General features: G+C 33.8%; 6 protein-coding genes across 6 annotated transcripts in view; 3 read left to right on the forward strand and 3 right to left on the reverse strand.

The window, feature by feature from the left end:
• RyR (Ryanodine receptor) overlaps positions 1-5,071 on the reverse strand; it is a 43,833-nt gene extending 38,762 nt beyond the window's left edge. The window contains 2 exon segments of the mRNA XM_018457107.1: positions 1,152-1,548; positions 5,000-5,071. Coding sequence (XP_018312609.1) covers positions 1,152-1,205 — 54 coding nt within the window. The 5' untranslated portion in view covers positions 1,206-1,548; positions 5,000-5,071.
• A 2,142-nt stretch (positions 5,072-7,213) lies between these two features.
• EMC6 (ER membrane protein complex subunit 6) lies at positions 7,214-9,372 on the forward strand. Its single transcript, XM_018457106.1, has 5 exons — positions 7,214-7,268; positions 7,999-8,159; positions 8,221-8,313; positions 8,551-8,570; positions 9,115-9,372. The coding sequence occupies exons 1-5, from the start codon at positions 7,229-7,231 to the stop codon at positions 9,143-9,145; spliced, it is 345 nt and encodes a 114-aa protein (XP_018312608.1). The 5' UTR covers positions 7,214-7,228; the 3' UTR covers positions 9,146-9,372.
• A 1,099-nt stretch (positions 9,373-10,471) lies between these two features.
• Positions 10,472-14,109, reverse strand: LOC108728524 (excitatory amino acid transporter 2). Its single transcript, XM_018457101.1, has 9 exons — positions 13,854-14,109; positions 13,696-13,789; positions 13,271-13,469; positions 12,717-12,930; positions 12,365-12,646; positions 11,737-11,970; positions 11,311-11,505; positions 11,039-11,173; positions 10,472-10,795 (listed from the first exon to the last, which is right to left on the reverse strand). The coding sequence occupies exons 1-9, from the start codon at positions 13,934-13,936 to the stop codon at positions 10,591-10,593; spliced, it is 1,641 nt and encodes a 546-aa protein (XP_018312603.1). The 5' UTR covers positions 13,937-14,109; the 3' UTR covers positions 10,472-10,590.
• A 4,990-nt stretch (positions 14,110-19,099) lies between these two features.
• On the forward strand, positions 19,100-20,679 carry LOC108728527 (U7 snRNA-associated Sm-like protein LSm10). Its single transcript, XM_018457105.1, has 2 exons — positions 19,100-19,347; positions 20,361-20,679. Exons 1-2 carry the CDS (start codon positions 19,154-19,156, stop codon positions 20,572-20,574), a joined length of 408 nt encoding a protein of 135 aa, XP_018312607.1. The 5' UTR covers positions 19,100-19,153; the 3' UTR covers positions 20,575-20,679.
• Positions 20,680-20,855: 176 nt separating this feature from the next.
• Positions 20,856-22,641, forward strand: Nt5a (5' nucleotidase A). The gene is made up of 2 exons (XM_018457108.1): positions 20,856-22,365; positions 22,581-22,641. The coding sequence occupies exon 1, from the start codon at positions 20,866-20,868 to the stop codon at positions 22,342-22,344; it is 1,479 nt and encodes a 492-aa protein (XP_018312610.1). The 5' UTR covers positions 20,856-20,865; the 3' UTR covers positions 22,345-22,365; positions 22,581-22,641.
• A 335-nt stretch (positions 22,642-22,976) lies between these two features.
• On the reverse strand, positions 22,977-25,817 carry Acat2 (Acetyl-CoA acetyltransferase 2). The gene is made up of 8 exons (XM_018457102.1): positions 25,640-25,817; positions 24,858-24,979; positions 24,640-24,752; positions 24,209-24,408; positions 23,885-24,114; positions 23,630-23,818; positions 23,317-23,479; positions 22,977-23,241 (listed from the first exon to the last, which is right to left on the reverse strand). The coding sequence occupies exons 1-8, from the start codon at positions 25,686-25,688 to the stop codon at positions 23,123-23,125; spliced, it is 1,185 nt and encodes a 394-aa protein (XP_018312604.1). The 5' UTR covers positions 25,689-25,817; the 3' UTR covers positions 22,977-23,122.
• Positions 25,818-26,028: the final 211 nt, after the last annotated feature.

Genomic DNA, 26,028 nt, shown 5'->3' on the forward strand with positions numbered 1-26,028 from the left:
TTCTGAAATTTACTTCAAGTGAACGCGCCATCAATACAAATTACTAAATTATTTCTACAAACATCAACTAACAGTAACATGATTATTAATTACAATTTCGAATATAACTGTCATATACAACTTGTATTATATTACAATTATATTGTTGAGTGGGAAATTGTAACTAACGGTTATTTTATTATTAGTTCGAGTTTATTGAGTATTAAATAAATACTTTGTTTTAATTTTTTTAAATTGCATTGTAATTCAATTTAATTGAAAATATATATAATGTGTTATATAACTTCAACTATTAAATTTCTAGAATTAAACATTTGTCAGATTACTGTATAACGCATCTAATCGATATTTTCGCCGAGATGCATTACAGAAATTATAAGTACGAAGCTATATGGTAATATTATCATTGTACTGCATCAGTGCAATATACCGGCTCGCGCAATGCATAGTCTGCTCACTTCTTGTAGTGCAAACAAACTTCCAACTGCATCGGCATTCATTCATTTTCACGCATACACATCAACGAATCATTGAACGCGAATCACCTCCGCGTTCTCACGTGCTTTTAATGGACACACTGGCTGTTATATTAACACTCGGCTCGTTTCAAACCTATCGATAAACATCACCTTTACACCTTTCATATCACATCCATCTTTTATGTGAACTTTGCAGAGTTATTAATGAAGCTACTTGATCTTTGTCCAGTTTATCACGAATAGATTCGTTGAAGCGAGAAACCCTCTTTAATATTTATTAGCTATTTAAATAACGTTATTTTGTTGAATAATGAAGGATCCAGAAAAGAAAATTAATTATAATTAAGTTGTTAATGAAAAAATACACGTCAATAAAAAATGCGCTTCTGATTTGCATGAAAAGAGATCAGAATACTTTTCACGCAAATTCATCTTTCCAGCCTTGATAACAATCGCCTCAATATTCTTAGATCATCAATCATGAGATTCCTGTTAGCATCCTTCGATACCAGCCTCCCGAATTTATCTCCTTCGCATTCCAAAAGATAGTAACTTTATTACTGATACTATGAGTTTTCTGGTTACAATTTCTCCAGCATCCTTCTTAAACTTTGAAACCAAGCCCTATTCTATCGCACTATCCCAAATCTCACACAGCGAAGTAAGACTTACCGTGCGGAGGAATGATACGTCGTCCTGCTCGGAGCCACCCTCGCTGTCGGCCATCCCTTCGACGCGCTTTCACGCGCGGACGACCCTCCTCCGTCTGCGTCACCCCTGCGCTCTCGTGCGTGCGTACGTGGATGTGCGTGTGTGTCTCGCGTGTCACTTCGTGTCCGAGGCACCCTTATCGATGCTCGAAGTGGACGCAGTGGTCATTCACAGTTCCGCGTGGACGGCATGCTCCCGTCGCTACACACGGTTCCCCGGCCTCTTTGTCTTGTCAAGGACGTCGACGGTGATGTCAACGTCGGCGCGCTGAACCGTCGTAGGGTACCGACGATCACCCACTGCTGATCGGATGGCACCCAGACCGCTCGCCGACGTCTCTCGCGCAAGCGCCCAACACCTTCAATCAAATTCCGCATGCTCGAGATTCCGTTAACGCGAAAAATCCCACGTTATGTGACTATGTAACATGAGTTTCGCGTTACGCAGCCGTCCGTCTCACTGTGAAATATTATTGAGCAGTTTCTCTTTTTTTGTCTTTCGAATAAATCAAAATAAAGCGACAGGAGTGGAGGGTGGTTTTCAAAGATGAAAACGTACGTCGTAAACGTGTTATGTCACTTATATTGCAATAACTTAAAGTAGAATGGAATGGTCTTCTATATGAATGATTTTTTATTTTGACAATTTGAATTTTTCTATTCTATACAGAATGTCCCATAAGTTTTTGCCAACCGCTTTTGTGTAGATGTAGATAGAGCGGACTAAATTGAGTCGAAAAAACTGAAAGAGAAAAATCATTTATTTTCTTCTCATAAAACTCTAAGAATTTATTCAGAATTTTTTATCAACTTTTTAGTATTGCATTTTCTTATTTTTACCAACATGAGAAAATACGGTATTAAAAAATTCTGAAAAAATTTTCAAAACTTTATGAGAAGAAAATAAATAATTTTTGCTCTTGCTGTTTTTCTGTAAAGTTGTTAGTATTTGAGTAAAAAATTATTGAAGATCAATATTCGGCCATTTTTAGTAATTAATATCTCGTTAACCATTGCGAAAATTGCAAAATGGTAGAGGACTTTTTGACTGAGTTTAGTCCGCTCTATCTACATAAAAGCTGTTGGCAAAAACTTACGGGACGCCCTGTATATTTCATTTTTAATTAAAGAGAAAAACTTGGCTTTTCATATTAATTGGATTTATTAAATTAGTTTTTGAAAATGGAGTAGCATTAAATATTTTCAAACAGTCTTGATTATTAATATTCGTATGTGTTATTAAAATTCTAAAAGCTTGAAGAGACACGTGTATTCCGATTTTTTTGTATAAGTTACAAAAATAGTTTCAAATAAACACATCTCTTATTTTACTGATGAACACAAAAGCGAGTGTTCATGAGTGAGTCATGAGTGAATGCTCCGACGGATTACGTTACAGAATTAGAAAGTATCTTAGATTACAAAAGCAGTCGGAAAATGACACAAATAAAACGTCAATTTAAGATTAATTTGATCCAATTCGCTTATATTGCGAACGTAAAAAGCATAAATTTTATAGCTATTAATACTCCAGTTTCGATTTAAATATAAAGGTCAAAAATACCGATTAATGATATTTGCAAACAATATTATACACTAACTACGAGCGATAAATGGAACATAAGTTGTTAACGTTAATTTAAGCACATTTAAATAGCTTTTAATTTTCACACAAATAGTATGTATAACAGTTATTTAATTATGGCGTTGCAATGAGAATAAGATTATAATAGTGGTTTGCTCTGTAATTTGAAAATGTGTGTTATAAACCGAATATCGTTAAACAATTTATTCGATGCTATAGTTTTTGCGCTGAATTAAATTCTACCAGTTTAATTTAATATGTTCACTGATGAGTTTTTTTACAATTATCAATTAATATTTAATAATTTGTCATAATGTATACACATTTGTTATTTGAATGGATCACAATATAGCACTCGAACGATAAAAATAATTCTGATAAATATATATGGTATTCCATAGCAACAAAAATTTTTGTTATGATATACAGTAACGTTTTTAAAATATAAAAATTAGAATCTTAAGAAGCTTTGCTATTATTTTATTTATTTTTACGAAATTAAAGTCATCGAGAACGATGAAAATTACATAAAAATATTGAATGCATTTCGTAATATTATTATATAATATTTTGTTTATATTTTTATTGAACACAAAATCTTTGTTCTCTCTCTCTCTCTCTCTCTCTCTCTCTCTCTCTCTCTCTCTGTCTTACACCTGAATAGTAAAAAAATCTAGTTTGGCAACGACGCTGCAATGCATCGACACAGAATTACGCCTGGTTGATTTTACCTTCTCTGAGAGTTTATTTCCAGCAACGCGGCAGAAATAGATGCATCCGCGATGGCTTACCGAAATATCCCCATGTGAGATTCGTTTTCCCATTATCGCGTTTAATATGATGATTGAAGGTTAAAGATATTTCTCGTAAAGCACATGTGAATATCTATCTTCAAAAATTCTTAAATGTTTATTTATAGTAATTAGATCCATATTAATCATGGATATTTATTGTACTACTGATAAAATTAGTTTCAGAATGAATTAAATAAAAATTTCATAGGAAGTCGATAAAATCTACATGTTCTAACATGTGCTATAAATATTTCGTTTATCTTCGTCGTTCGCGGTATTGAATATTTTATCGGAAACGATTTACTGTTACTCTCAATATTATTTCACGATGACATTACAAAGAAACATCAAAGTGAAATAATAGTGAAATAAATTTCCTATCTCTGCAGTTGAGGAAGAGAGAGAGAGAGAGAGAGAGAGAGAGAGAGAGAAAGAGAGAATATTTCGTCTTTCGGAACATTTTTATGTCTTTTCGTCATTTCTGGCAGAGCTATTCCAGAAAGCAGCATTGCATAAGAATATAAAACCGACTTTCTAATTTTAAGACTGTCTGCTGAATTTAAAATTGCGAAAATAATATTTAAAATTCGAAACGTATTAAGCTTCTTCTAATAAGTAATTAAGCATTTATCCATGTTATTATTAAACCAAGCTTGTTTTTTAAATTAGTAATAGAATATTTTAACAAGACTCTCATTTCTTAAAATAACAATAATAACAAATTCAAGGCTAATAAGAGTCAACGCGGGAAAGGGTGCATAATATTAATATGGAATGATAACTTTTATATATATATATATACATATAAACTCCATTATTCTGCGATGTCTTCTTTATTATAAATTATTAAACATTAATTGTGATAATTGTAAGAAGCCCATCAGTGAACATATTATATTAAATTAAACCAACAAAATTTAATTCTTTATTCTAAGTTTTGAATGTGAGAACAATGGAGTCAAATTATCATTTCATACTAATATTGCGCGCCCTCTTCCGCGTTGATTCTTATTAACCTTGAATTTATTATTATTGTTATTTTAAAATTAATTTAATGATTATGTAGCGTGTGTATTAAAGCTATAAAATCATTGTCATGTTTGCATGATATTTTTTTGTGGTATTCCAAATTCATCATACAGAGAGAGAGAAGTCACATTTATAACATTCCTAATAAACTACTCCACAGAATTAATTAATTAGTTAAAAAAGCTGGATTACTACGCAAAAAAAAAAAACATTTATACGTTCTGCCACATACACGTCACTCAAAGTATCACGCACACAATTATACACAGACACATACACACACACACATACACACGTACGCCCTAACAGGGTGCAACTGGTGGTTTCGGTTTTGAAACCGCACATGTCCTCGCGAATAAAAAGAGATAGAATTAATCGCGACGATTCACCGCGAAGACTCACCTCAGGATAACGTTTTACTTCGTCACAAATCAACGAATAAACTTTCTACGCAATCTCACGTAGAAATTTACGAACACACGCACAGCAAACGCACCACTATTGCATAAGGGCGCGAAAAACCGTATATCTTAAACCCGGCTGAGGGATTTTTCGGGATGCCGAGTCTCCTTCTTTCCTGACCGCTTTAAATCGGGCCCCCGCGACGAAATATCTATCGGAGCTCGAGGAACTGTGCTGAACGGAGCTATGCTGAGCCGAGCGGAGCGACGACTATTTTCAGCCTCGAGCCGAGCAAACCGCTCCGCTCCGCGCGTTTCGTATCATAGCTGAGAAAACCTCGGAGACTCGCAATTGCGACGTTGGAATTATCCAAGGGTTGTCAGTGACTTTTTAATCAATATGTAATAAATTAAAAAATATGAATGATTTTTATACGACATAGTTCTTTATTTAATGTTATTCGTTTTTTTAACAAATTATTTTTTGCATCGTTCTTAAAATTTATGTAAATCATTATAGCAGTACTAACATAAAACTCTTGGTGATCGCAATAATAAGTAGAACGAAAATAATTACAACAATTCAATTTTTTATAATTTTGAAATGATTACAAACATAACTAATATAAATCAAGGCTAATGAGAGTCGAACGAAAGTGATCAGGCGTAAGATTTTAAAATAATGAAAATTATGAATATTCTGTCGATAAATGATGTCTTTTTTATTTTGAACGTTTCAACTCACTTCCCAGGTAGAACATGGAGTCATAATTAAGTCATAATGGTATCACAGAACGTCATCATGACGTCATTTGATACTAAAAATTGACTTATAAGTGAATGAGGTCATGATGATGTCCTCATGACTTCTGTGTTCTACTTAGGTTTGGAATCCTCTTCAGCAATACAGATATAACGAAATGCTCTGCACATATCCAAAAAGATTGTGTCACTCACAAATTGCCAGAGATGAAGTGATATAAACTCTGGCGATACAAGAAAACTGATTATTATGGAAAAAAGTAAAACATTAAAAAGTAGAGTAACTCACCTTAGTAGATATAGAACGTGTCAAGAAGCTTAAATACATAATTATTCACAGAATTGCAATTTGTACAAAAAAAAAAAAAAAAAAAAGCAGTCACAAGAAATCAACATAAAGATCGGCAGTGTCTGTATTACGTCTGTACATTGGATGTGAATTAACATGTCGCACAAGTTTAAAAAAATGTTAAAGTAAACAAGCTGACGTTATTTATCGTCATTTTGACGCCAAAATGACGTCTTGGATGTCAAAATGACGATAAATAATGTCAGCTTGTTTGCTGGGAGGTTACATAATAAATATTCTTATTAAGCATTAAAAATAAAATACATAAGAACGTGAGAAGTTGAAATGATTAGTTATTTATTGCAATAAATTTTTTTAATTGTGGAATATTACACTTATCACAAAATTTTTCAATTTATATGATCCGTACAATTATATATCGTATAAGACACTGTAAGAAATTGTTTACATACATATATGTATATTTTATGCATTTTGATTAAATAATTTATCGAGAACTTGTTGATAATTTTATATCAAACTCGTATGTTTTGAACGAACTAATGTATTATGTTAAATTAAAACAACAGAATTTAATTAACACAAAACCTATCACGTATAATAAATCATTTGGCGATATTCGGTTTATAACATTATCAAATTTCAGCAAACGACTATTATAATCTTGTACCTTGCTTTCGTTGCCATCGATCTTTGCCAAGATTTTCAACATAATATGTCATTGTCACGGGAACAGAATGCAATAGAATAGATTCTTCAGGAAATAAATAAAACGATGTATATACACTACATGTTCTATAATCATTCTTTATCAATAAACATTAAAGTAGAGCATTAATCTAATTAGAGTTTTTTTATTTATCTATTATTAAAAATTAGTAATTAATAGATAAGTAACTTATTAAAAACTTACATCATGCTAGTGATTTCCAGACAATTGTCTATTGAAGACATTGAATCTATAAGTTTTTAACAATGTCTCACGAGCTACGTGACTATCTTTAAACTTGCCGCCGTCAGTTCCCGAATGTACACAGCGCAAAAGCTGACGTGTCTCGATAGAAACAGCTGATTGGACATGACACTGTTCGTGCGTTCGTGCAGACATACCTTTAATTTTTTTGCTGTTAGGTTAACGTCCCGTTAATTAATAAAATAATGTTGGGGAAAATAAAAACGAAGCAAGAGAAAAGCGGCGGTAAGTGTGAGAATTATCTTGAAAATAAGTGCAATTGTGGTAAACGCAAGAAAATTGAACAACATTATAAAGACTTTCTCGAGAGGTTATGTTTGTTATTTACTTATTTACTTTTTAGACGCAGCAACATATAAATTATAAATTAATAAAATCAATCACATTTAATCTAATTAATCCACAAAGTAACATAACTAGTTAGTCACGATCGATGAGTCTGAATTGTTGAGTAATTTTCGCGTTTCTAAAGAAGTTCCTAGTTTTCATTCCTGGTGAATATTTTTCTCAGAATTTTTCATATAATTTAAAAAAATGTTTATGTAAATTTTAGAATTTATGTATATTTTTTTAGAAAATTTCTTAAATTTTCTATACTAATTTCTCAGATCTTATATTAAATTGTAACATTTTTCATAAGTGCTGAGAAAGTCGACATCTTTTCTATAGGTTCATTATCTACGAAGAATTCTGAAATACATATTCTAAGATTTCTATAATTTCTTATTCTATTATCAAATCTGAATTATTGTAAGATTATTCAGAAATTATAGTATGAGAATATTTCATAATTCACATATATGAAAAATTCTAATTAAAAAAATGTAAACTTTCTCAGTATTTTTGAAAGGTATTCCAATTTGTATAAAAATTTCAAAAATTTCACCAGAGATATGCAATAGAACATTGCTAAATGTTAACTAAAGCAGTTATTAAATATGATTATGTATTGCAGAGATTGTTGCATACAGTGAGACAGCAGTTGCAAACAACGCTGCAGTTGTAGAATATTGTAAGATCTCAATGGCAGCTTTGTCGGGTGGCACAGCAGGACTGCTAGGATTGACCGGGTTGTACGGATTCGGGTTTTACGTTTTTGCGGTTTTCGGGCTGTGGGTAAGAGCACCATATTAGAATTAGCAATAAATGTACATAATGCCACAAATCATCTTCGTAGGCGATGCTGTTGATGAAGGCTGGCGGCCAGTGGAGGAAATATTTTATTAGCAGACGGCATCTCTTGACCAGTGGATTCTTTGGAGGACTTTGCGTATCCTTTACACTGTTTCCTAAAGAATAGGTTCCTCTCTAAATTCTTTGAAGTGGAATCTCACTCTAAAAAGTGAAAATTAAGCCAATTTTTGAAAAGGTTTTTGGCTCAAATTTCAATTTTTTAGAAACATTCACTTTTTAGGGTGAAATTCACTCTAAACGTTTTAGAGGGTTTATTTTCGAAGGCTGACCTATATATTTTTTCCTTAATATGTGATTGCAAAATCTTCTACAGACATACGTATTATTCTGGACGTATCCTTTTTTTGCAATATAAATTATACAAACAATATATTTCTATAGATGCGCAATACTCAAATAGAACATGAGTGACTGTAACAAAATGACATCAAAATGATTCCAAAATGATTACTAAAAGTCACTTTTTACTCAATTACGATTTATTTTAAATTTCTATTTAAACGATTTATTTCAATTTATTTCAATAAATTAACTTGTAAGTATATTGAGAGATTTTGAACGACTAGCGCATCTTGAACAGCGCCTATTCCCTCGAGCCTTTTTAATTTTTCTTTTATACTTTTATGTTAGAAAATTTTTGACTTTCAAAGATTTATTTTAATATCATTTTGATGTTATCATAGGTCTGTTCTTTTTAGCTAAAGTTCTTTTAATACAGTTCATCTTTCTTCTTATTCTCTCTAAATTGGAGAGAAAAAGAAAAAAGATGAACCATGCAAGAAGTTCAGCTAAAAAGAACAGGGCCTATGACTTGTTCTGCTTGATTGTTTCTGTTAAGTATCAATACGCTATAAATTTCTTAACGATTCTGATTCAGATTTTTATATGGAATGGTTCATGTCTATTAAAAAGAGAAAGGGTGGATGGCTCACAACAATTGTGACACATCACGTAATTATTTAAATAAACAAGGTTGCATAATTATTATAATAAACCAGTCATTGTATTTATATTATTTAAGCCTTTCGGATGACCAAATAAATGGTGAAGCATTCACGCGATGTTGTACACGTATGTCGATATGTATATAAAAGACACGTTTCTTTAAAACGATCACTGGCATTTATTATCTAATATTTAAATGTAAAAGTACAGGGTGCGCCAGAGAAACTTACTTTTTTGAAAGTTGAAGAAAGCATAATGGCAACTGACGAGAATGGGAAACAAACTTGGGGACGTCCCCCTCCAGATGCGCCCCCTCCCGCCCCTCTACCTGCCCAACTCAACGGTCGGGAATTTTTTCAAATAAGTAAGTTTCTGTGGCGCACCCTGTAGAAAGACAATATAAAAGCCAATGTAATAGAGATGTTACATGGGAGCCATATTCTTTATTAGATATATGATATATATATAGATATATATATATATATTTGCATAATAAAATATTAATTACTAAATTACATTTATTCGATAAAGATTACTGGTAACCATATACATGTACCTATACTTGCAACGACTGTGAACACATTTATGTAAATAGTTTATCGTTATTTTAATCACCGTTATCAAGAACTGTTTAAAATAATATTGCAGTTATATATAATATTACTTTTAATCAACACCATTGAAATAAAACGCTAAAATTTATTCATGAGATATATCTTCTTAAAATATCTTCGATAAATGAATATTTTAAGCGCTTTGACGATTTTCATGTCAGATACAATTTCCAATAATTTATTGCATTATAATCTTTATTTTACTGTACATGTTTATTTTTGCGTACATTTGTTAATTCTAAAATTATTCTAAAGTAGAAGAATCTCACGCACTAAAGAAAAGAATAAGAAATCGAGATACAACTTTCGTTAGTTTGTACTTAACATGCTCACATTTTCTACTTCAATATTTAACTTTATTCATTCGCTACTAGCTAACACTCACTACAGAAACGGAAACTTATATTTGTATGTCATTAAATAACATCCAAATCATACCTATAGTATTCTTAATAATTATATGTATAGCTTACTTTGATATATGTTAAAAATCCACGGAAAAACCTTGATTTCGGCAGTGAAAGTCAATCGCATTATACGAATATACTTAACACAGGGACGAGTAATAGTTCTTGCGAACTGACGGATAACATTCTTATGTCCATTTCCACCAATGTGTAGATTAACTTTAATCTCGGTTTTTAATCTCAGTTTAACTCTTTTTATTTTTTTCTAGTTCCGAGAATTAGAAAAAGGTAAGTAGCGTTAAATCGTGATTAAAAAGTTAATCTACATGGCAGAGACGAAAATTAGCGAAACAGCGTCATGACTTTGCTGAAATCTGTAGAAAGACCTCAGATTTTCGTCTCGGAAGTTTGTTCATGTACTCCTGGCTCTTCTCGAAAGCTCTCGGCGGCGATTTCAAGAGGCTTTCCAGTTTCCAAACTCTCCAGTCTCCTCTCCTCGTCCATCTTGTCTAGTTCCGCTTTGCTTAAGTGATAAACTATTCCAGCCCCGTAACCGTCGCCCAAAACGTTGATCGAAGTCCTGATCCGATCTCTTAAAGCAAAACGATTGTTCTAATTTTACCGTTCTAATCAAATCTGCTATTCTCAACCGTCTATCAATTATCGTCAACTACTGATATATAATTTTTAATAGTATAAATATTCAAATTTTGATTAGATTAGTATTCCTCGATAATCAATAAAAAAATCTAATCAAAAATAATCAATAAAAAACTATTATGAGTATACAATGCAATACGAATATAGACACTATAATAATAGACATGTAACTTACAACATCCAGTCGATAGCGAATAACAGAGAAATATCGTTCGTAGGGAGACCTAAGGCAGTCAGCACCAATAGCATGGTGACTAGGGCTGCGCTGGGAATACTTGCAGCTCCAACGCTCGCCAAAGTAGCCGTAAGACTGCAAAAAAAGTAAATTTTAAAGCCAAAGTACTTGAATTTTTTTAATTCATTTATTAGGTACATTGAAATTGTTTTCTTTAATTATAACTAGTAGTTGATGAAATGAAAGAAATCATATTCACAAAATACATGTACCTGACAGTAATGACTTCAACGAATCCCAAAGAGATTCCATTCAATTGTGCTATGAAGATTGCGGCCACGGCTTCATAAAGAGCTGTCCCATCCATATTTACCGTGGCACCGACTGCCACAACAAAACGCGTCACTCGCGGATCGATCTTGTTATTTTCTTCGAGACAACGGAAAGTCAATGGCAAGGTTGCAGCGCTATAAACCCATATATCGATTATATCATTGCTATTCATTTAAAAAGTTAATCATGCCAGAAAATTCAATTTTATACCCAATTGACTCCATAAATATAAATAAAAAATCATGATAATATTATCATGATTTTCTAATTAATTTTGAGATAATCTCTGATTAATTCTTGAATTAACTTTAAAATAACGATCACGAAAACTTAAGACTAATTTTAGAAATGTTTTCAATTATTACCTCGAAGCGGTTCCCAGCGCTGTCACCCAGGCTTGCATCATACCTCTAAAGAACACTGCTGGATTCTTTCGGGTCATAAACCAGTAGATCAGTGGCAGCGTGATGATTGCGTGAATCATCAAGCCTAATACAACGGTTACCATATACAGACCCAACATCTGAGCGGTTGCCGCCAGATTTGTAATTGACATGATTTTTCCAGCTATCAGACACATAATTCCGAACGGAGAATACCTACAGCGATTGCCAATTGCATTGTCGTAAAAAAGAGAATAAAAGAAAAGAGAAAGGTTTTATTTATCTTAAATTTCAATACATTAAATTAATATTCGTGTTCTTATCGATTCATATATTCCAGAAACTTGAATTAAATTTGAATAATGTATAATCAATTATTCCTTAAGCTTATGTGAAATTATTTTATTGTTTTTTATCATTTATTATTTATTTCTTATGTAATTTTATTTTTTATCTTAAACTCTAACTATATATTATATAAATGTCAAATTAATATTCATATTCTTATCGATTTATATATTCCAAAAACTAGAAAATAAGATTGAATAATGTTATATAATTAATTATGTATTAAATTTGTGCTCGTGTGAAATTATTTATTGTTTCATACCAAACAACGACGATCGTGACGAGTTTCATAATAATCTCATTCAACACGACGAAAAAGTCCACCATCAGTTTGCCGCGTGGTCCTATCTGTCCCGCGAGCACACCGAAGATGATGCAAAACACGATCATACCCATCACATTCGTGCCGTCCTTGTAAACCAAGATCGGCTCCACTATGTATTCGCTTTGATTCGCGCTACCAATCATGACCACCTTTTTCTTCACGTAGGAGGTCTGAACCTGCTGGAAGCACGCTTGCACCAGGTTCTCCGGCACCATGTTTCTAAGAAAGATTACGAAAGATTTCGAACCTAAATTGTAACCGTGGAGCTATAGAGGCTGATTTTCCATACCGAATTATATCGAGAATTGCGTCTACAGTAGAAACTTTTGTCTCCTCGGCTTTCACCACCGCCGCAGCCGAAGTTTTGATTTGCGGATTACCCGGATGAATCATCAGCACCATCGCGATGCCCACTATAGCGGCGAGAATGGTTGTTATTGAGTAGTACGTTAATGCTCTGAATCCTATCCTTCCTGACCTTTGAACATCCAGCTGTGCCATTCCTGAAATAAGTAATTGCTTGTATCTCGGGGATGAGGGAGATATGTAGAGACAAATTGAAAAGTTTTAAGCGTATAACAGATTTGTTTCTTTCATCTGAACTCTTTATACAATTCATCTTTCTTCTTCATATTGGAAAAAAAAGAAAAAAAGATGAACGCTACAAGAAATTTAGAACAGGCACAATATCTTTGCTATTTTAACACAAAACTCTGACATTCGACATAAATTTTTGTTTTTAATATTTTGTTTTAATATTTACGCAATTGAATTTTGTCTTTTTTTCTCCCTTTTTCTATTCATTATCTGCTCAAAAATGGATTGTCGGCGAATTATAATTACCGGATATTAACGATGAGATGATGAGTGGCAAGATAAACATCTTCAACATCCGCATAAGAAGCTCTCCCGGGAAGCTGACGAGGGTTATAGATTGCGGTGTAAAATCTGCCAATCGACCCAGAAACCCGAGAACTAGACCCATCAAAACTCCAGCGATGGTTAGTGCCAGAAGCAAATTACTTCCCATCCATTCTATCACCTATATTCCCCACAACGCGTAATAAATTTTATTAAGCCACACTGCGTGATACTTTTCTTCCCGGAGCAAATAAGATTCCATGAAATTAGTTTTGAGCACTATATACCCTTTGATCACTTTCATCGCGAAGATAATTAAGAAATTAAATTGAAGGTAATACGGAAGGATTACGCACTGAAAATTTCATTGATTCTACTATAAAAATTTGATTCATGAAAAAGTTTACCATCTGTAACCTATCAAGCGCCGTCACTTTGTGCTGCGCTTCGGCCTCGATTTCTTCCTCGGATGTCATCTTCTCGATTTCCTCTACGCACGACCTGGAAGATATTCCAGGTGAAAAGCAGCCCGACTTTTTGGTAAAAGCATAAGAAATTTTTTTACGTATGACTGCCGCTCTCCTTGGCCTCCGTCGAGGTTCCCCGGAGAACTGCAACCGCGCCGGAAATACGTTGCCCCAAAGACATCCTTCAGGCTTCTGAAGACACGTCACTTCAAGATTTTAAGTGAAACGTAGCACGAGGAACGTCGAAATAGGCCTCGCGAGTTTTCATCTCGCGGCCTTTATAACTGCGTTATGCCTTTTCACAGTGCGAATCATCTTGATTTTATTCAGCCACTGACGTCCAAAATTTATCTGGATTACCAAGTGTAGAAGAAACATATATTATTCCCGTACGGTAGTTCTTTCATAAGTTTGTCTGTGTCAAGAATTATTAAAGAATAAAATTATTTTTCTTTAATGCAATTAAATTATTCAAAGCTTTACAGCGTTAAAAATATTCTATTTTTATTACTCTTTAAAAAAAAAACTTCTTTTTAATGCAATTAAATTATTTAGAACTTTATAGTTAGAGAACATTAAGAAAACTTCTATTTTTAGTACTTTTTTTAGTGAACTTAAAGAAAACGGCAAGTTTAAATTTCGAATGCTTTCACTGTTATAGCAAAAAGTGCTTATGAAAATCCGTGATTATCTTCCTGAATTATCACGATTTTCCGCTTCGCTTCCCGCTCTTCTTTTTCTAGAAAATTAAATTCGGCAAACGAACAATTCTTCTCGCGAACGATTATCGAGGCACGTGCGAACCGTTCGGTAGCGCATCGCGACACACGACGATCCTTTCACGTGAACCACCGGGAACCATCAGGGCAAATTGCACAAGCGCACGGTGGAACGCTGGCCCCGATGATGCCGGGGGAGGGGAGGGGGGGGAGAGAGAACGAGGGGGTAAGGCCCCGAAGGAGGTCACAACCGATCTATTACGTTCAGGATCATTGCACCGCTTCAGTTGCGGGCGCGAGTGACATCCGCAGAGCTTCCGACGTGCTTTTCGTGCGCGCAATCGACTGCCGAGAGATTGCGAGAGATCGGATAGATCTGCCGCCGCGCCGCGCCGGTGGGCTAGGTATCGCGCCGCGGCGTTGGGATCTGCCTGCAATCAGGCCGATAATGTGCCCCATCCAGGAAGTTGATTAGTGCGCGCGTCGGGGGAGGCTCCGGGGAGACGAAAGGCACGCACCGAAAGGGGAAAGGGGAACACACGGCGAGATGAACGGAGATGTGTCACGAGGAGAAAGAGAGACCGGTAGATCACAGGAAGAAGGCACTCATAGCGGTGGGTCGCACGGCACCGAATAATAAAAGCCGAAGGGAATAAAAATGCCGCTGGCCGGTACATTTCGTAAAAATCGCTGCTCGACTTAAGGCATTTTGAACTGAAGGTAGAGAAAATTAAAATAGCGCTGTATGAGAGGGAAGTCTTTGACGATGTTATCGGAGCATCAAGAGTGCTGAACACTAGATATCTCGTAATGCGCAATATTCAATTTGAAAAATGTGTATGAAGCTAAAATACGAACGTTGATAAATAGAATAAATGTATATGATTATATTAGTTCAATACATAATATATATAAAATAACACAGTAAAACTTTCAACGCTCATTATGTAGGATATCATATACATATATATGGGATATGCTTATTTACAAGACAAGTATTTTATATCATTAATTGCAAGTTTTATTTTAAAAAATTATAACGCATTATTATAATAAGTGACATTTGTATACACATGATATAAATCTTGTTTGCGATAACAATAAATATATAAAATTTGTTTTAAATTGTTATCAAAATTATATTAAATTATTGACATATTAATTTATATTAAATAAATTACAATAATATGACAATGGGTTATTGGTGTCAATACGGAAGTTGTTTTTGTGCGATATAATATATTATTATATAAATGTTAATATTATACATTACAATTATGTCTTCAAACGTTTCGACCTTTACTCATTATTAATAATTATTAATTAATAATTATTTACATTATAGTGCAATCAAACACACATTGGAAAATGTAAGAATGTACAAGATTTTATAACCAAGACAAATCTAGGATCTGTTATGTCCCTCACAATATAAACGAAGTAATCTTGGACGAACTTTTATAATAATAACTTTAATAAACAACAATAGGAAGCAAATGCAATCGGTAATGAAGAACAAATATATGTAGTTAACACAACTTAATATTATAACAATAGACAGGGGAAGACATTAGGCCATATTATAATTTTTGAAGACATAATTGTAATGTATTAACATTTATGTAATATATTATATCGCATTACCACCCGTACACCCCTTTTATCTTGGAAACAGAGCATTTTAGAAACAAAAACATTTCAGATAAAAGTTGTATGGTTTCGAGGTGTATGTACATAAGATGTCATTGATTTGACCTTGAATAGTCGTTTGGAAGTCATATGAAGGTCACGTTGATTTTTTCAAATGATACACCCTATTTTTCATTCCATATTCTTGTAGCTTATCTCGATAGTTTTCCAAAACATTATAATCAAATATTTTTTCATTAAGAATTTTTTGTGTTATAAGACTTGAAAGTTACAGTACCGCCGACATTAGCATTACGCAAGGTGTCCGATGGTTAAAATCTCTTGAATGTTGTTCAGGATCATGTCCTGGATAATATTTATCAAGATTAAGACCATTGGAGATTATTGTTTTACAAGATGTTTTGTATTTTGTCAAAATGTTGAAACTTTCGAGTCTTATAACTCCAAAAGTTCTTAATGAAAAAATATTTGATTATAGTGTTTTGGAAAGCGCATAAGCATATAAGCAATAAACATATAAGAATATGCAATGAAAAATAAGATGTACTATTTGGAAAATCAATGTGACCTTCATATGACTTTCAAACGACTATTCAAGGTTAAACCAATGACTCCATCTTATGTACACCTCGAAATCATACTTTTGTTAGAAACGTTATTTTCAAAATGCTTTGTTTCCGAGATAAAAGGGGTGTATGGGTGGACTTAGACACCCGGTATTATTGTAATTTATTTAATTTAATTGAGCCATCGAATTAGTTGATATCAATTATTAATTTATATTAAGCGATTTTTTAGCTTATATATTCTTTTTTTCTACCTAATTTTTCTACTGTATTATTCTAACCAAAATTATGCTTATCTAAAATTTAAAGATTTTTTAGAAGAAATTTAGACATCTTAAAAACACCATATGATATCTTTCTGTTTCACAAGACGTCTACGAAATTTTAAAACATCTCTTAGATGAATTTAAGATACCCGAATGTTTTCTGAGATTTTATGTATAGAGAATCATATGTTACAATTAATTATATTCTACTTAGTTTTTGCAAGCTTATTTCGATCGAAATCATTGGTTTCCAAACTTTCGTGAATCTGACAGTGATAAAAGATAACAGTTACGCGGAAATATTTGCGCGTAATTGTTTTAGATGCATGTAGGATACGACCATTTACAAGACCCCTTTGTATATCCGTTGGGAAGTAACCTAATTCCTCTAGCAATGACGGCTATATGAGTGACTATATATAGACTAACATCGGGACAATTTACGGTGGTAGTATAATACGAGGACAAATCGAATCTCCCCACGATAACGTGTTTAACATCCCGTAACTTCTGAGCGAAAGAGCGAGCCATTCGAGATAGAATTAATTAATGTGTTCGAGAAAATTGAGTTACAATTGTCGTCGCTCGTGCATTCCATTTGCATAAAATTCGACTTCATTTCCTATCTACCTCATGCAGTTTATCTTCTTTTTCGCATGAATGGTGAACATTTCTTTTTCGATATTTGCATCTTGAAACAAATTATAAATTAACAGAAATTATTCCGAAGTCGTGTTTATAATTGTTGCTACATTTTGATTTATTAAATACAGAAGACAATGTTTAATAATTATGTAGAATTATTCCTTCGATTGGTGATTTGAATGTTACATAAATGCGATGCTGCTATGAATTAAAAAAATACGCTTCTATGCGAATCTACATGAAAGCAATTTTAATAATTTTCAGATAAAGTAAATATAATTCTATTAAATATAATTCAGAAAAAATGAATATAATTCTGTTTTCTATAATCCACGTACACAAACGTTTCGCGATTAGGGTGATCGAATCATTTACTTCTTAAACAATTCATTATTATGTTGTATAATGGCAAAACTGCGGTCAAAAGAATGACGAAGTTAATTAAAGATAGATTAAACTAAATCAATATGTATGTATAAAGACACTCGTGTTAATGTAAAACAATGAAATATTATACAAGGTCAATGATCGAGCCTAAGATGGTTGACAAATTAAAATACTTATTTAATCGAACATACAATTTAAAATCTGTACAAAGATATAAAATATAACAGATCATAAAAAATATAAAATTAAATATATAAAAGACGTTTCGGGACCACCGGTCCTTCTTCAGTTATACGTTAGATTATAAAATATTAAATTCGGTAAGACATTTTCGGATGTTTTATGTTAACAAGAGATGCGTGGATGATATTCGCAATGAAGAGACGTATTAATCGTTGAAACGCTGATGTCATCTCAAAGGAGATGTAGTAAGAAATTGTAATGATAGTACGAAAAAGATTGTAACGTCCCAGCATATCACGTTATGTCATGGCAAAAAAGTCATCAATCACCGTTGTTCAGCAAGACCAAGAATTGCGTGAGAATTAATCTATTGTAGAATCGAAAATTATTAGAGTCAATTTTTGTGTAAAAATAGATAAGCTAATATAAGACTTACGTGAAAACGGGGACATCGTATAAAAATGTGTCGAACGCAATCGGTGCTCAGATTCGAATGTGATGACGTTCTGTAGGACAAACAATAAGAACTTCTAGACATAAGTATGTCTATTTGTTATTGTTATTTTGAACGGACCCCAATAGGAAATATGATTCGTCTAGATTTTCTGTGTCTTTTTGTAAATTAATTCCTTCTGTTTGTTCTTTTATATATAATATTTCTGACCTTATATATATATCATTTTATGATCTTTTATATTTTATATCTGTATGCAGATTTTAAATTGTATGTTCGATTAAATAAGTATTTTAATTTGTCAACCATCTTAGGCTCGATCATTGACCTTGTATAATATTTCAATATATATATTTTGCTATATATTTTATAATACCATAACCTTCGATATATTCTTCGTACGAATGCAACACGCGTTCTCAATTTACCCGCGTTTCTGCGCACGCGTCACGTAGTCGTCACGTGGTTCCATCACGTGGTTCGCTCCGTCAACGAAAACAGAGCAGACGAAAATTTCGCACGTGTTGCATGTTGCATCTTGCATGCTCCATTCGACACAGCACGTTCACGCTCGCATTCGCGATGTCTAATGATTCGAAACGTGAGCAATACTTTCTCTATAATACTTTGTCGATCCTGCTAAAGGCCGTAGAGAAGACTCGAACGACCGTAGACCTGCGGAACGAGGCGACGATTGTCGGCATTATCGAAAATGCGGACGCGTAAGTAAAGGATTTCGTTTCTGCTGCGATGTGAAGTTGTCGTACGTGTTAGGCATTCTAGAGTGCATTCTGTTTCACGCATAATGTGCAGAATGCATCATTTATCCTTGTTTAACATTTGGTGGACAACAAGGATAAACGATGCATCATGCGCATCATGCGTGAAACGGAATGCACCCCTAGTTCTACCAATAGGTCTGTTCTTTTTGACTGAACTGTTGCACGAGTTCATCTTTCTTCTTTTTCTTTCCTCCTGAAGAGAAAAGGAAGAAAGATGAATTGGTGCAAAAGTTCAGCCAAAAAGAACAGGCCTCATGTAAGATTAATTTTGTCTTGTTTTAACTTACTGTTTGTGTTTATCTTCTTCTAATTCTTAGAATGGACCGAGATTAAAGTTAATCTTACGTTGGTGAAACCGAGCCTGCTTATAGGCCCTGATAGCAAAATGTTAGCAATTTAGGGCCAAATTGGCAGCAAACTCGATCAGATTTTGACTACAAAACCATAGCCATCTGTGTCCGCATTTGACTATGGATTTGTCGACAAAGCCTGCTGACAGATTATTCCAGCAGATTGACGGCAGAAATCAAACAGAATCTGTTCGAATCAGGTTCTGCTCTTAATCTGCTCTCAGATTATGCGACTTTGTTCGGTTTCTGCTACCAATCTGCTGATATAGCATGTCTAGTAGGCTTTGTTATATTTCTGACAGCAATTTGCTGACAATGTCAGATAATACAAACTCTGTATATAATTTATTGATGCTTTTTTGCAATCAAAAATTGGTAGCAGGCTCTGTTCAAAATTTGTCTCCGCAGGCTTTGCTATCAGCTCGTTGTTGTATTAAGAAATCTGTTTTTTATGATGGAACGCATATAAAAAATCGAAAGAACCAACGATGTCCCTAAATTCTTTCCTCGAATATGCCAGCAATTCAACTCCGAAATTATTAGAGCTCTACCCGACGACTTCGTCACATCTCTGAACATACTGTTCCCGTTTTTATTTTGCAGATACATGAACATTGTGATGAAAGACTGTGTGTTTACGGATCCCCGCGGAGACTCGTTCAAATACGACATGTTCTTCGTGCAGGCACGAAATATCCGTAGCGTTCACGTGCCAATGAACGTGAGTGCATCAAAATCCTATTCTCCTTTAACGATGATTATCTCCGTGTCGAGAATCTTGTCTCGGTTTGGCGGGAGTCGTAAAGCGTACGAATAATCGGTCGCACGTTTAGGTTATGTTGTGTTTTGTGACTGGAAAATCAGTCTTTCGTTCGCTCCTCGGATTACCTAAGCGTGTTCAGGACATTGAAGTGTTTAGAGTATCTAGAACTTAGTGTTTTATATTTTACAGTTGCTCAGTCTGACTTTGAACGTCCCTACAATTGTCGGCTCATGTGTCGCTCCATTTACTCACACCTGCTGAATTATTCAACCGTATTGAACTGTACCATACTAACGTACATCCGTTGTTATTGCCTAATATGACTAATGGTAATTGCGCTTGGATATGATTAGAAATCTGGGTTTTTATCGTACTATTAAGTTATATAAGCACAGACACTCTTCTACCCTCAAACGAGTGAAACAAGAGACTGATAAAATAGAAATACTTCCTGCTACAACTGTGTGTTCGATTTCTAACAACCGGTACGGTTTCGCATGTATTAATCCCGCCAAAAGCGACATGGACGCGTTCAAGTTCACAGACTATGATTGCATCGGTTTCGACCTGGATAATACGTTGCTGCGTTACAACGTCACGAATCTGGTGTGCATGGAGTACGAGATGCTAGCTAGATTCCTGGTGGAAACACGGGGATACAACGGGAGTCTGCTAAAGCCACTGACAGATGATGACTTGGACTTCATGCAGAAAGGGTTGTTGTTGGACTTGGAAAGGGGAAACGTGCTCAGGATGAGTCCAGATGGTGTTATTCGCAGAGCATGTCATGGCACGTATTTGCTAAACATGGATCAAATAAAGGAGATATATCCTGAACAGAGATCAGAGGCCACGGATATCTTCTGTCGCGACGTAATGGCAACCTGGAACGGTCCTCTGTCAGAGAAAGTCAGGAGCTTGCTGGATTATTTCGATATAGCGACTAGTCTCGCGTTTGCACGGATCGTAGACGCACTCGACGAAGAACACGGATCACCCTTGGACAGATACAATATCTGGCCTGACATATTGGCTGGACTGTTCTACATGTTCTCTAGAGAACACTTCGAATCGAGCAAGGGGATTTTTGGGCACATCAAGAGAAATCCGGAGAAATATCTACGTAAATGCAACTCGAACACGATCTCGTGGTTGAAAGAAACAAAGAAAAAATCCGCGACCTTTCTTCTTACCGGATCAAACGCGGATTATGTGAATTTTACCGCGAGTTACGCTCTCGGAGAGGACTGGCGATCACTTTTCGATATTGTAGTATGTTTCGCGAAGAAGCCAGGATTTTTTATTAATAATCGATCGTTTTTCGACGTTGTAAATAATAACGAAACCGATACCGTGAGTCAAGACTTAAAACGAGGTGAAATGTACAGTCAAGGAAACTGGAATGAACTATTGGAATTTCTCGCTCGTATAACAGGGAAAACTGATCAGCAATGTTTGTACGTTGGCGATAATCTCATACAAGACATTTATGTACCAAATACATTCGCACATTGTGATACGCTAGCTGTGATCGAAGAACAAATGTCGGAAGGAATGCTTCATCACGCTTTGACTCATCCAGACGAAAAGATTCTAAATTCGAAGCTTTGGGGGTCTTATTTTTGCTTAAAAGATTCGACGATTAATGTAGACTCTTTATGGGGCCACATAATAAAGAAACACGCGAAGCTGTGTATACCAGATATCAGTTTGGTAACACAGAAACCATTAGAGGAACCTATTCCTTGTTTTGATAAGGATGGAAAGTTATATCGCGGATATTATCCCGCTATACCACTTAGTATATCCAGCCATGTAATATAAGAATGAAAATATTAGGATTAAGTATATTATATTATTCGTAATAAAGAAATAATTTTAGCTTAAAAAGTTTTACAAGTATTAGAAAAGTTTTAAGTGCTTAGGTCGTAAGATTTTTAAATATAATGTACATTCGTACATTTAATTCTGTTATTGAAAAACCGTAATCTCTGATAAAATAGAGTAACTCATTTTTATGTTTATGCGTTTTATCTAATTTAGATATATTATTATTTAAGATACGGATTATCCCAGCTATCAAGCGACAATTAAATCGACTAGGCCGATCTGAATGGGAAGTGAGAGACCAGAAAAAGAAACATACTTTCAAAACAAAATATGCTCAGCAGCGACAACGGGAAGGCCTTGCAGCTGTAGAAAAAATTTTAGAGAATAGGAATACAACAAAAGACGAAACCACAAAAAATGAAGATAAATTAGACTCGTAAAGATCCTGATTTTATTATGTATTGCCTATATGATCATCTTTATTTTGGTTGAATGTTTGTACTTTAAACTTGACAACTCTCAGTTTTGTAATATTTTATGTAATTTACATTTCTGCATTTTTATACAAAATTTCATTATAAAATATAAATTATTTTTTAAATAGGGAATCACGAAATAAATATTCTATCACACAATTCAGTGTATGAATATTGTAATAGATCCCTTTATTCAATATATAACATAAGAGGAAGGCCATTTTTAGCGAGAACCGCTTTAATAATAATTTAAGAAATTTTATATAATATATATATATTAATAGAGAAGACATTCGTTATTTTCTTTCAACAGCAATAGCAATGCCCATTCCCCCTCCTATGCATAAAGATGCGACACCTTTTTTCTTTCCTGTTCTTTCTAAAGTATGTAACAGAGTGACTAGTATTCTTGTGCCTGAAATATAAAATTTTGTCATAAAATTTCTCTTGAGAAATTTCTTTTGAAGAAAATTCAAGCATTAATACATACCTGACATACCAATAGGATGACCTAAGGCGATAGCACCGCCATTTACATTAACTTTCTCGGCGTCTAATTCGAGTTCTTGAATACACGCGATTGCTTGTGCAGCAAAGGCCTCATTTAGTTCATAAAAATCCACTTCCTCTTTCGTCCAGTTCGCTTTTTTTAACTGAAATAAGTATATGTTTTAAATAATATCGTGTTGAAATAATCAAAACATAAATGCGATATACTAACAACTAATTTAACTGAAATAAGTATACGTTTTAAATAATATCGTGTTGAAATAATAATCAAAACATAAATGCGATATACTAACAACTAATTTAACAGCTTCAACAGGTCCGATGCCCATAATTTTAGGTTCAACTCCAACCTGTGCAAATGCAACAATACTGGCTAGTGGTGAGATTCCTCTATTTGCAGCAGTTTCTTCAGACATGAGCACTACGGCAGCCCCGCCGTCGTTTATACCGGATCCATTGCCGGCAGTAACTGTACCATTACTCTAAATGCGATATGATTTCAAATTGTTATATTCTTTCCACACAATTATATATTTAAAAATATATACCGGTATAAATGTTGGTTTTAATTTTGCAAGTTTCTCTGTGGTCGTTCCAAATTTCGGGTATTCATCTTTAGACACAACAAAAACTTCCTTTTTAGTTGTAATGGTTACTGGAACAATTTCCTTATCGAAATATCCGGCGTTGATAGCAATTTCTGTCCTCTGCTGAGATTTACACGCGTAATAATCTTGTTCCTCTCTGCTTATCTTATATTGCTCAGCAAGATTCTCAGCTGCCAATGAAATAATTGATAATAAAAATGACAGTACATAAAATTTAAATTTTCCTAGTGCAAAAATATTCAATTATAATATTTTTTGTCTTGCCTGTGACTCCCATGTGAATATTATGAAAGGCATCTGTTAGACCATCTTCCAATAGTGTATCAATTAAATTGCAACTTCCAATTCTCACACCAGTCCTGAGATAAGTGGCATGTGGTGCTCTACTCATCATTTCCTGACCACCAGCCACAACTATATCGCTTTCCCCTAACTTTATAGAAAAGTAACCATTCATTACAGATCTGTAAGACATGTATGTAATATGTTACATCAAATATTTCAGGTGATTTTTTTTAATTATATGTATAATATGGAAATAAATCTGTTTTTTATAGCTGAACTAGTGTACACTCTTTGTACTTAAAGTGAAATAAATTTATATTTAATATTTGGCAAGAGCGAGAAGAAAAGTTGTAATCCAGTGCAGCAATAAAAAACAAACCTAATATCACGTGTAGAGCAGGTAGACGTACTTTAGACCGGAACCACATAACATGTTTATCTGATAAGCAGGTACACCGATAGGTATGCCAGCACGTATTGCTGCTTGTCTTGCAGGATTTTGACCTTCATTTGCAGAAAGCACCTGGAAAAAACACAATGTGTATAGAAATATCTTACATGTATATGAATCTAATTGTACTTAAAAATATATATGGTTTAATGCTTTTTCTTCTAGAATTATGAGTACCTGTCCCATAATAACTTCAGAAACATCTGATCCTTCCAGTCCAACCCTTGTCAAGCATTCTTTGATAGCGATACTTCCCAATGCGGATGCTTTCAATGAAGATAAGGACCCACAATATGATCCTACATTTACAGAACAGTAAATTTAATTATTACAAATACAAGTTTTATATTTATAGCATTTTCTGTAGGAATAATATTCTATAGAAGTAATTAAATAAGATGTAAATTTGCTTTTTTGATGCACAGCACAATTTTTAATATTAGTACGTTATGTTTTTACAAACTATTTTTTATTCCACAATTACAGTATTTTTAATGTATCTATAATTGTATTCAAGCCTGAGCATGTGTATGTTTAAAATACTTCTATTTGAAAGACAATATTTATAACACAATTGTATTTTATATTTTGTGTTTTAAATACTAAGATTGACAATCAATCTTATTATTTGAATTATAAAATACAAAATACTTTCGATTTTTCGATTTGAAATACAAAAAATACAATTACAAATATTGTATTTAAAATAAAAGTATTTCAAATGCATGCCAGTCCTGATTGTATTTCGATACACTATTTACAAAAGATATAACCTGAATGAATGTCCAAGAGAGGTTTGTCAAATTTTTATCGCTTATGGGAGAATTTTACGCAAAATATCGTTGAAATTTATTTCACTGACACTATTCAAATTTCGCAATTGTTTAAACTTCGATAATTTAACATTGCAAATTATACGGAATTTTACTAGCTGCGTGTTTTATTATTGGTGTTATTACCTATGGGTGTCCTTACAGCAGACACAATTACTACAGTGCGATCGCTCATTTTACGACTGTGGGCAAGTACAACCAAACTTATAGAAAAACACACGAAGACTGCCACGTCTCGACTGGATAACGGAATTATATTAGCACTACGCCGTGTACCAGGAGCGGCTACATTGTGAAAGTGTGTCATGCCGAATATGTACCTGCGCGGAAGAAAAGCAGAGGATTAAAGGAGGGGAGCTCTTGACAGCTGTTTTCGAGTCTTTCATGTTTAGAAATTTTACAAAACAAAAACAAAATTTTACACTACTATGACGTATTGTATTTTATAAATCTAAATATGTTGGAATTACGATGAAAATTGAGTGATTTATAGACATTGTTGCGCTTAGATAATT

The sequence above is a fragment of the Mycetomoellerius zeteki genome, unplaced genomic scaffold, assembly GCF_001594055.1.
Source record: "Mycetomoellerius zeteki isolate Tzet28-1 unplaced genomic scaffold, Tzet1.0 scaffold62, whole genome shotgun sequence".
NCBI lineage: Eukaryota > Metazoa > Arthropoda > Insecta > Hymenoptera > Formicidae > Mycetomoellerius > Mycetomoellerius zeteki.

What these genes read in the sequence shown, in the direction of transcription:
- EMC6 (XM_018457106.1), top strand. Translation starts at nt 7,229, where the DNA reads ATGTTGGGGAAAATAAAAACGAAGCAAGAGAAAAGCGGCG. An exon ending in GAAGCAAGAGAAAAGCGGCG is followed by an intron (nt 7,269 to 7,998) that starts GTAAGTGTGAGA and finishes TATGTATTGCAG; the next exon opens with AGATTGTTGCATACAGTGAG. An exon ending in TTGCGGTTTTCGGGCTGTGG is followed by an intron (nt 8,160 to 8,220) that starts GTAAGAGCACCA and finishes TCATCTTCGTAG; the next exon opens with GCGATGCTGTTGATGAAGGC.
- LOC108728524 (XM_018457101.1), bottom strand. Translation starts at nt 13,936, where the DNA reads ATGTCTTTGGGGCAACGTATTTCCGGCGCGGTTGCAGTTCTCCGGGGA. An exon ending in GCAATTCTCGATATAATTCG is followed by an intron (nt 12,647 to 12,716) that starts GTATGGAAAATC and finishes AATCTTTCTTAG; the next exon opens with AAACATGGTGCCGGAGAACC. An exon ending in GTTGAAGTCATTACTGTCAG is followed by an intron (nt 11,174 to 11,310) that starts GTACATGTATTT and finishes CTTTTTTTGCAG; the next exon opens with TCTTACGGCTACTTTGGCGA.
- LOC108728527 (XM_018457105.1), top strand. Translation starts at nt 19,154, where the DNA reads ATGTTGCATCTTGCATGCTCCATTCGACACAGCACGTTCACGCTCGCA. An exon ending in ATTATCGAAAATGCGGACGC is followed by an intron (nt 19,348 to 20,360) that starts GTAAGTAAAGGA and finishes TTTATTTTGCAG; the next exon opens with ATACATGAACATTGTGATGA.
- Nt5a (XM_018457108.1), top strand. Translation starts at nt 20,866, where the DNA reads ATGATTAGAAATCTGGGTTTTTATCGTACTATTAAGTTATATAAGCAC.
- Acat2 (XM_018457102.1), bottom strand. Translation starts at nt 25,688, where the DNA reads ATGAGCGATCGCACTGTAGTAATTGTGTCTGCTGTAAGGACACCCATA. An exon ending in CTGAAGTTATTATGGGACAG is followed by an intron (nt 24,753 to 24,857) that starts GTACTCATAATT and finishes TGTTTTTTCCAG; the next exon opens with GTGCTTTCTGCAAATGAAGG. An exon ending in TTATGTGGTTCCGGTCTAAA is followed by an intron (nt 24,409 to 24,639) that starts GTACGTCTACCT and finishes CATGTCTTACAG; the next exon opens with ATCTGTAATGAATGGTTACT.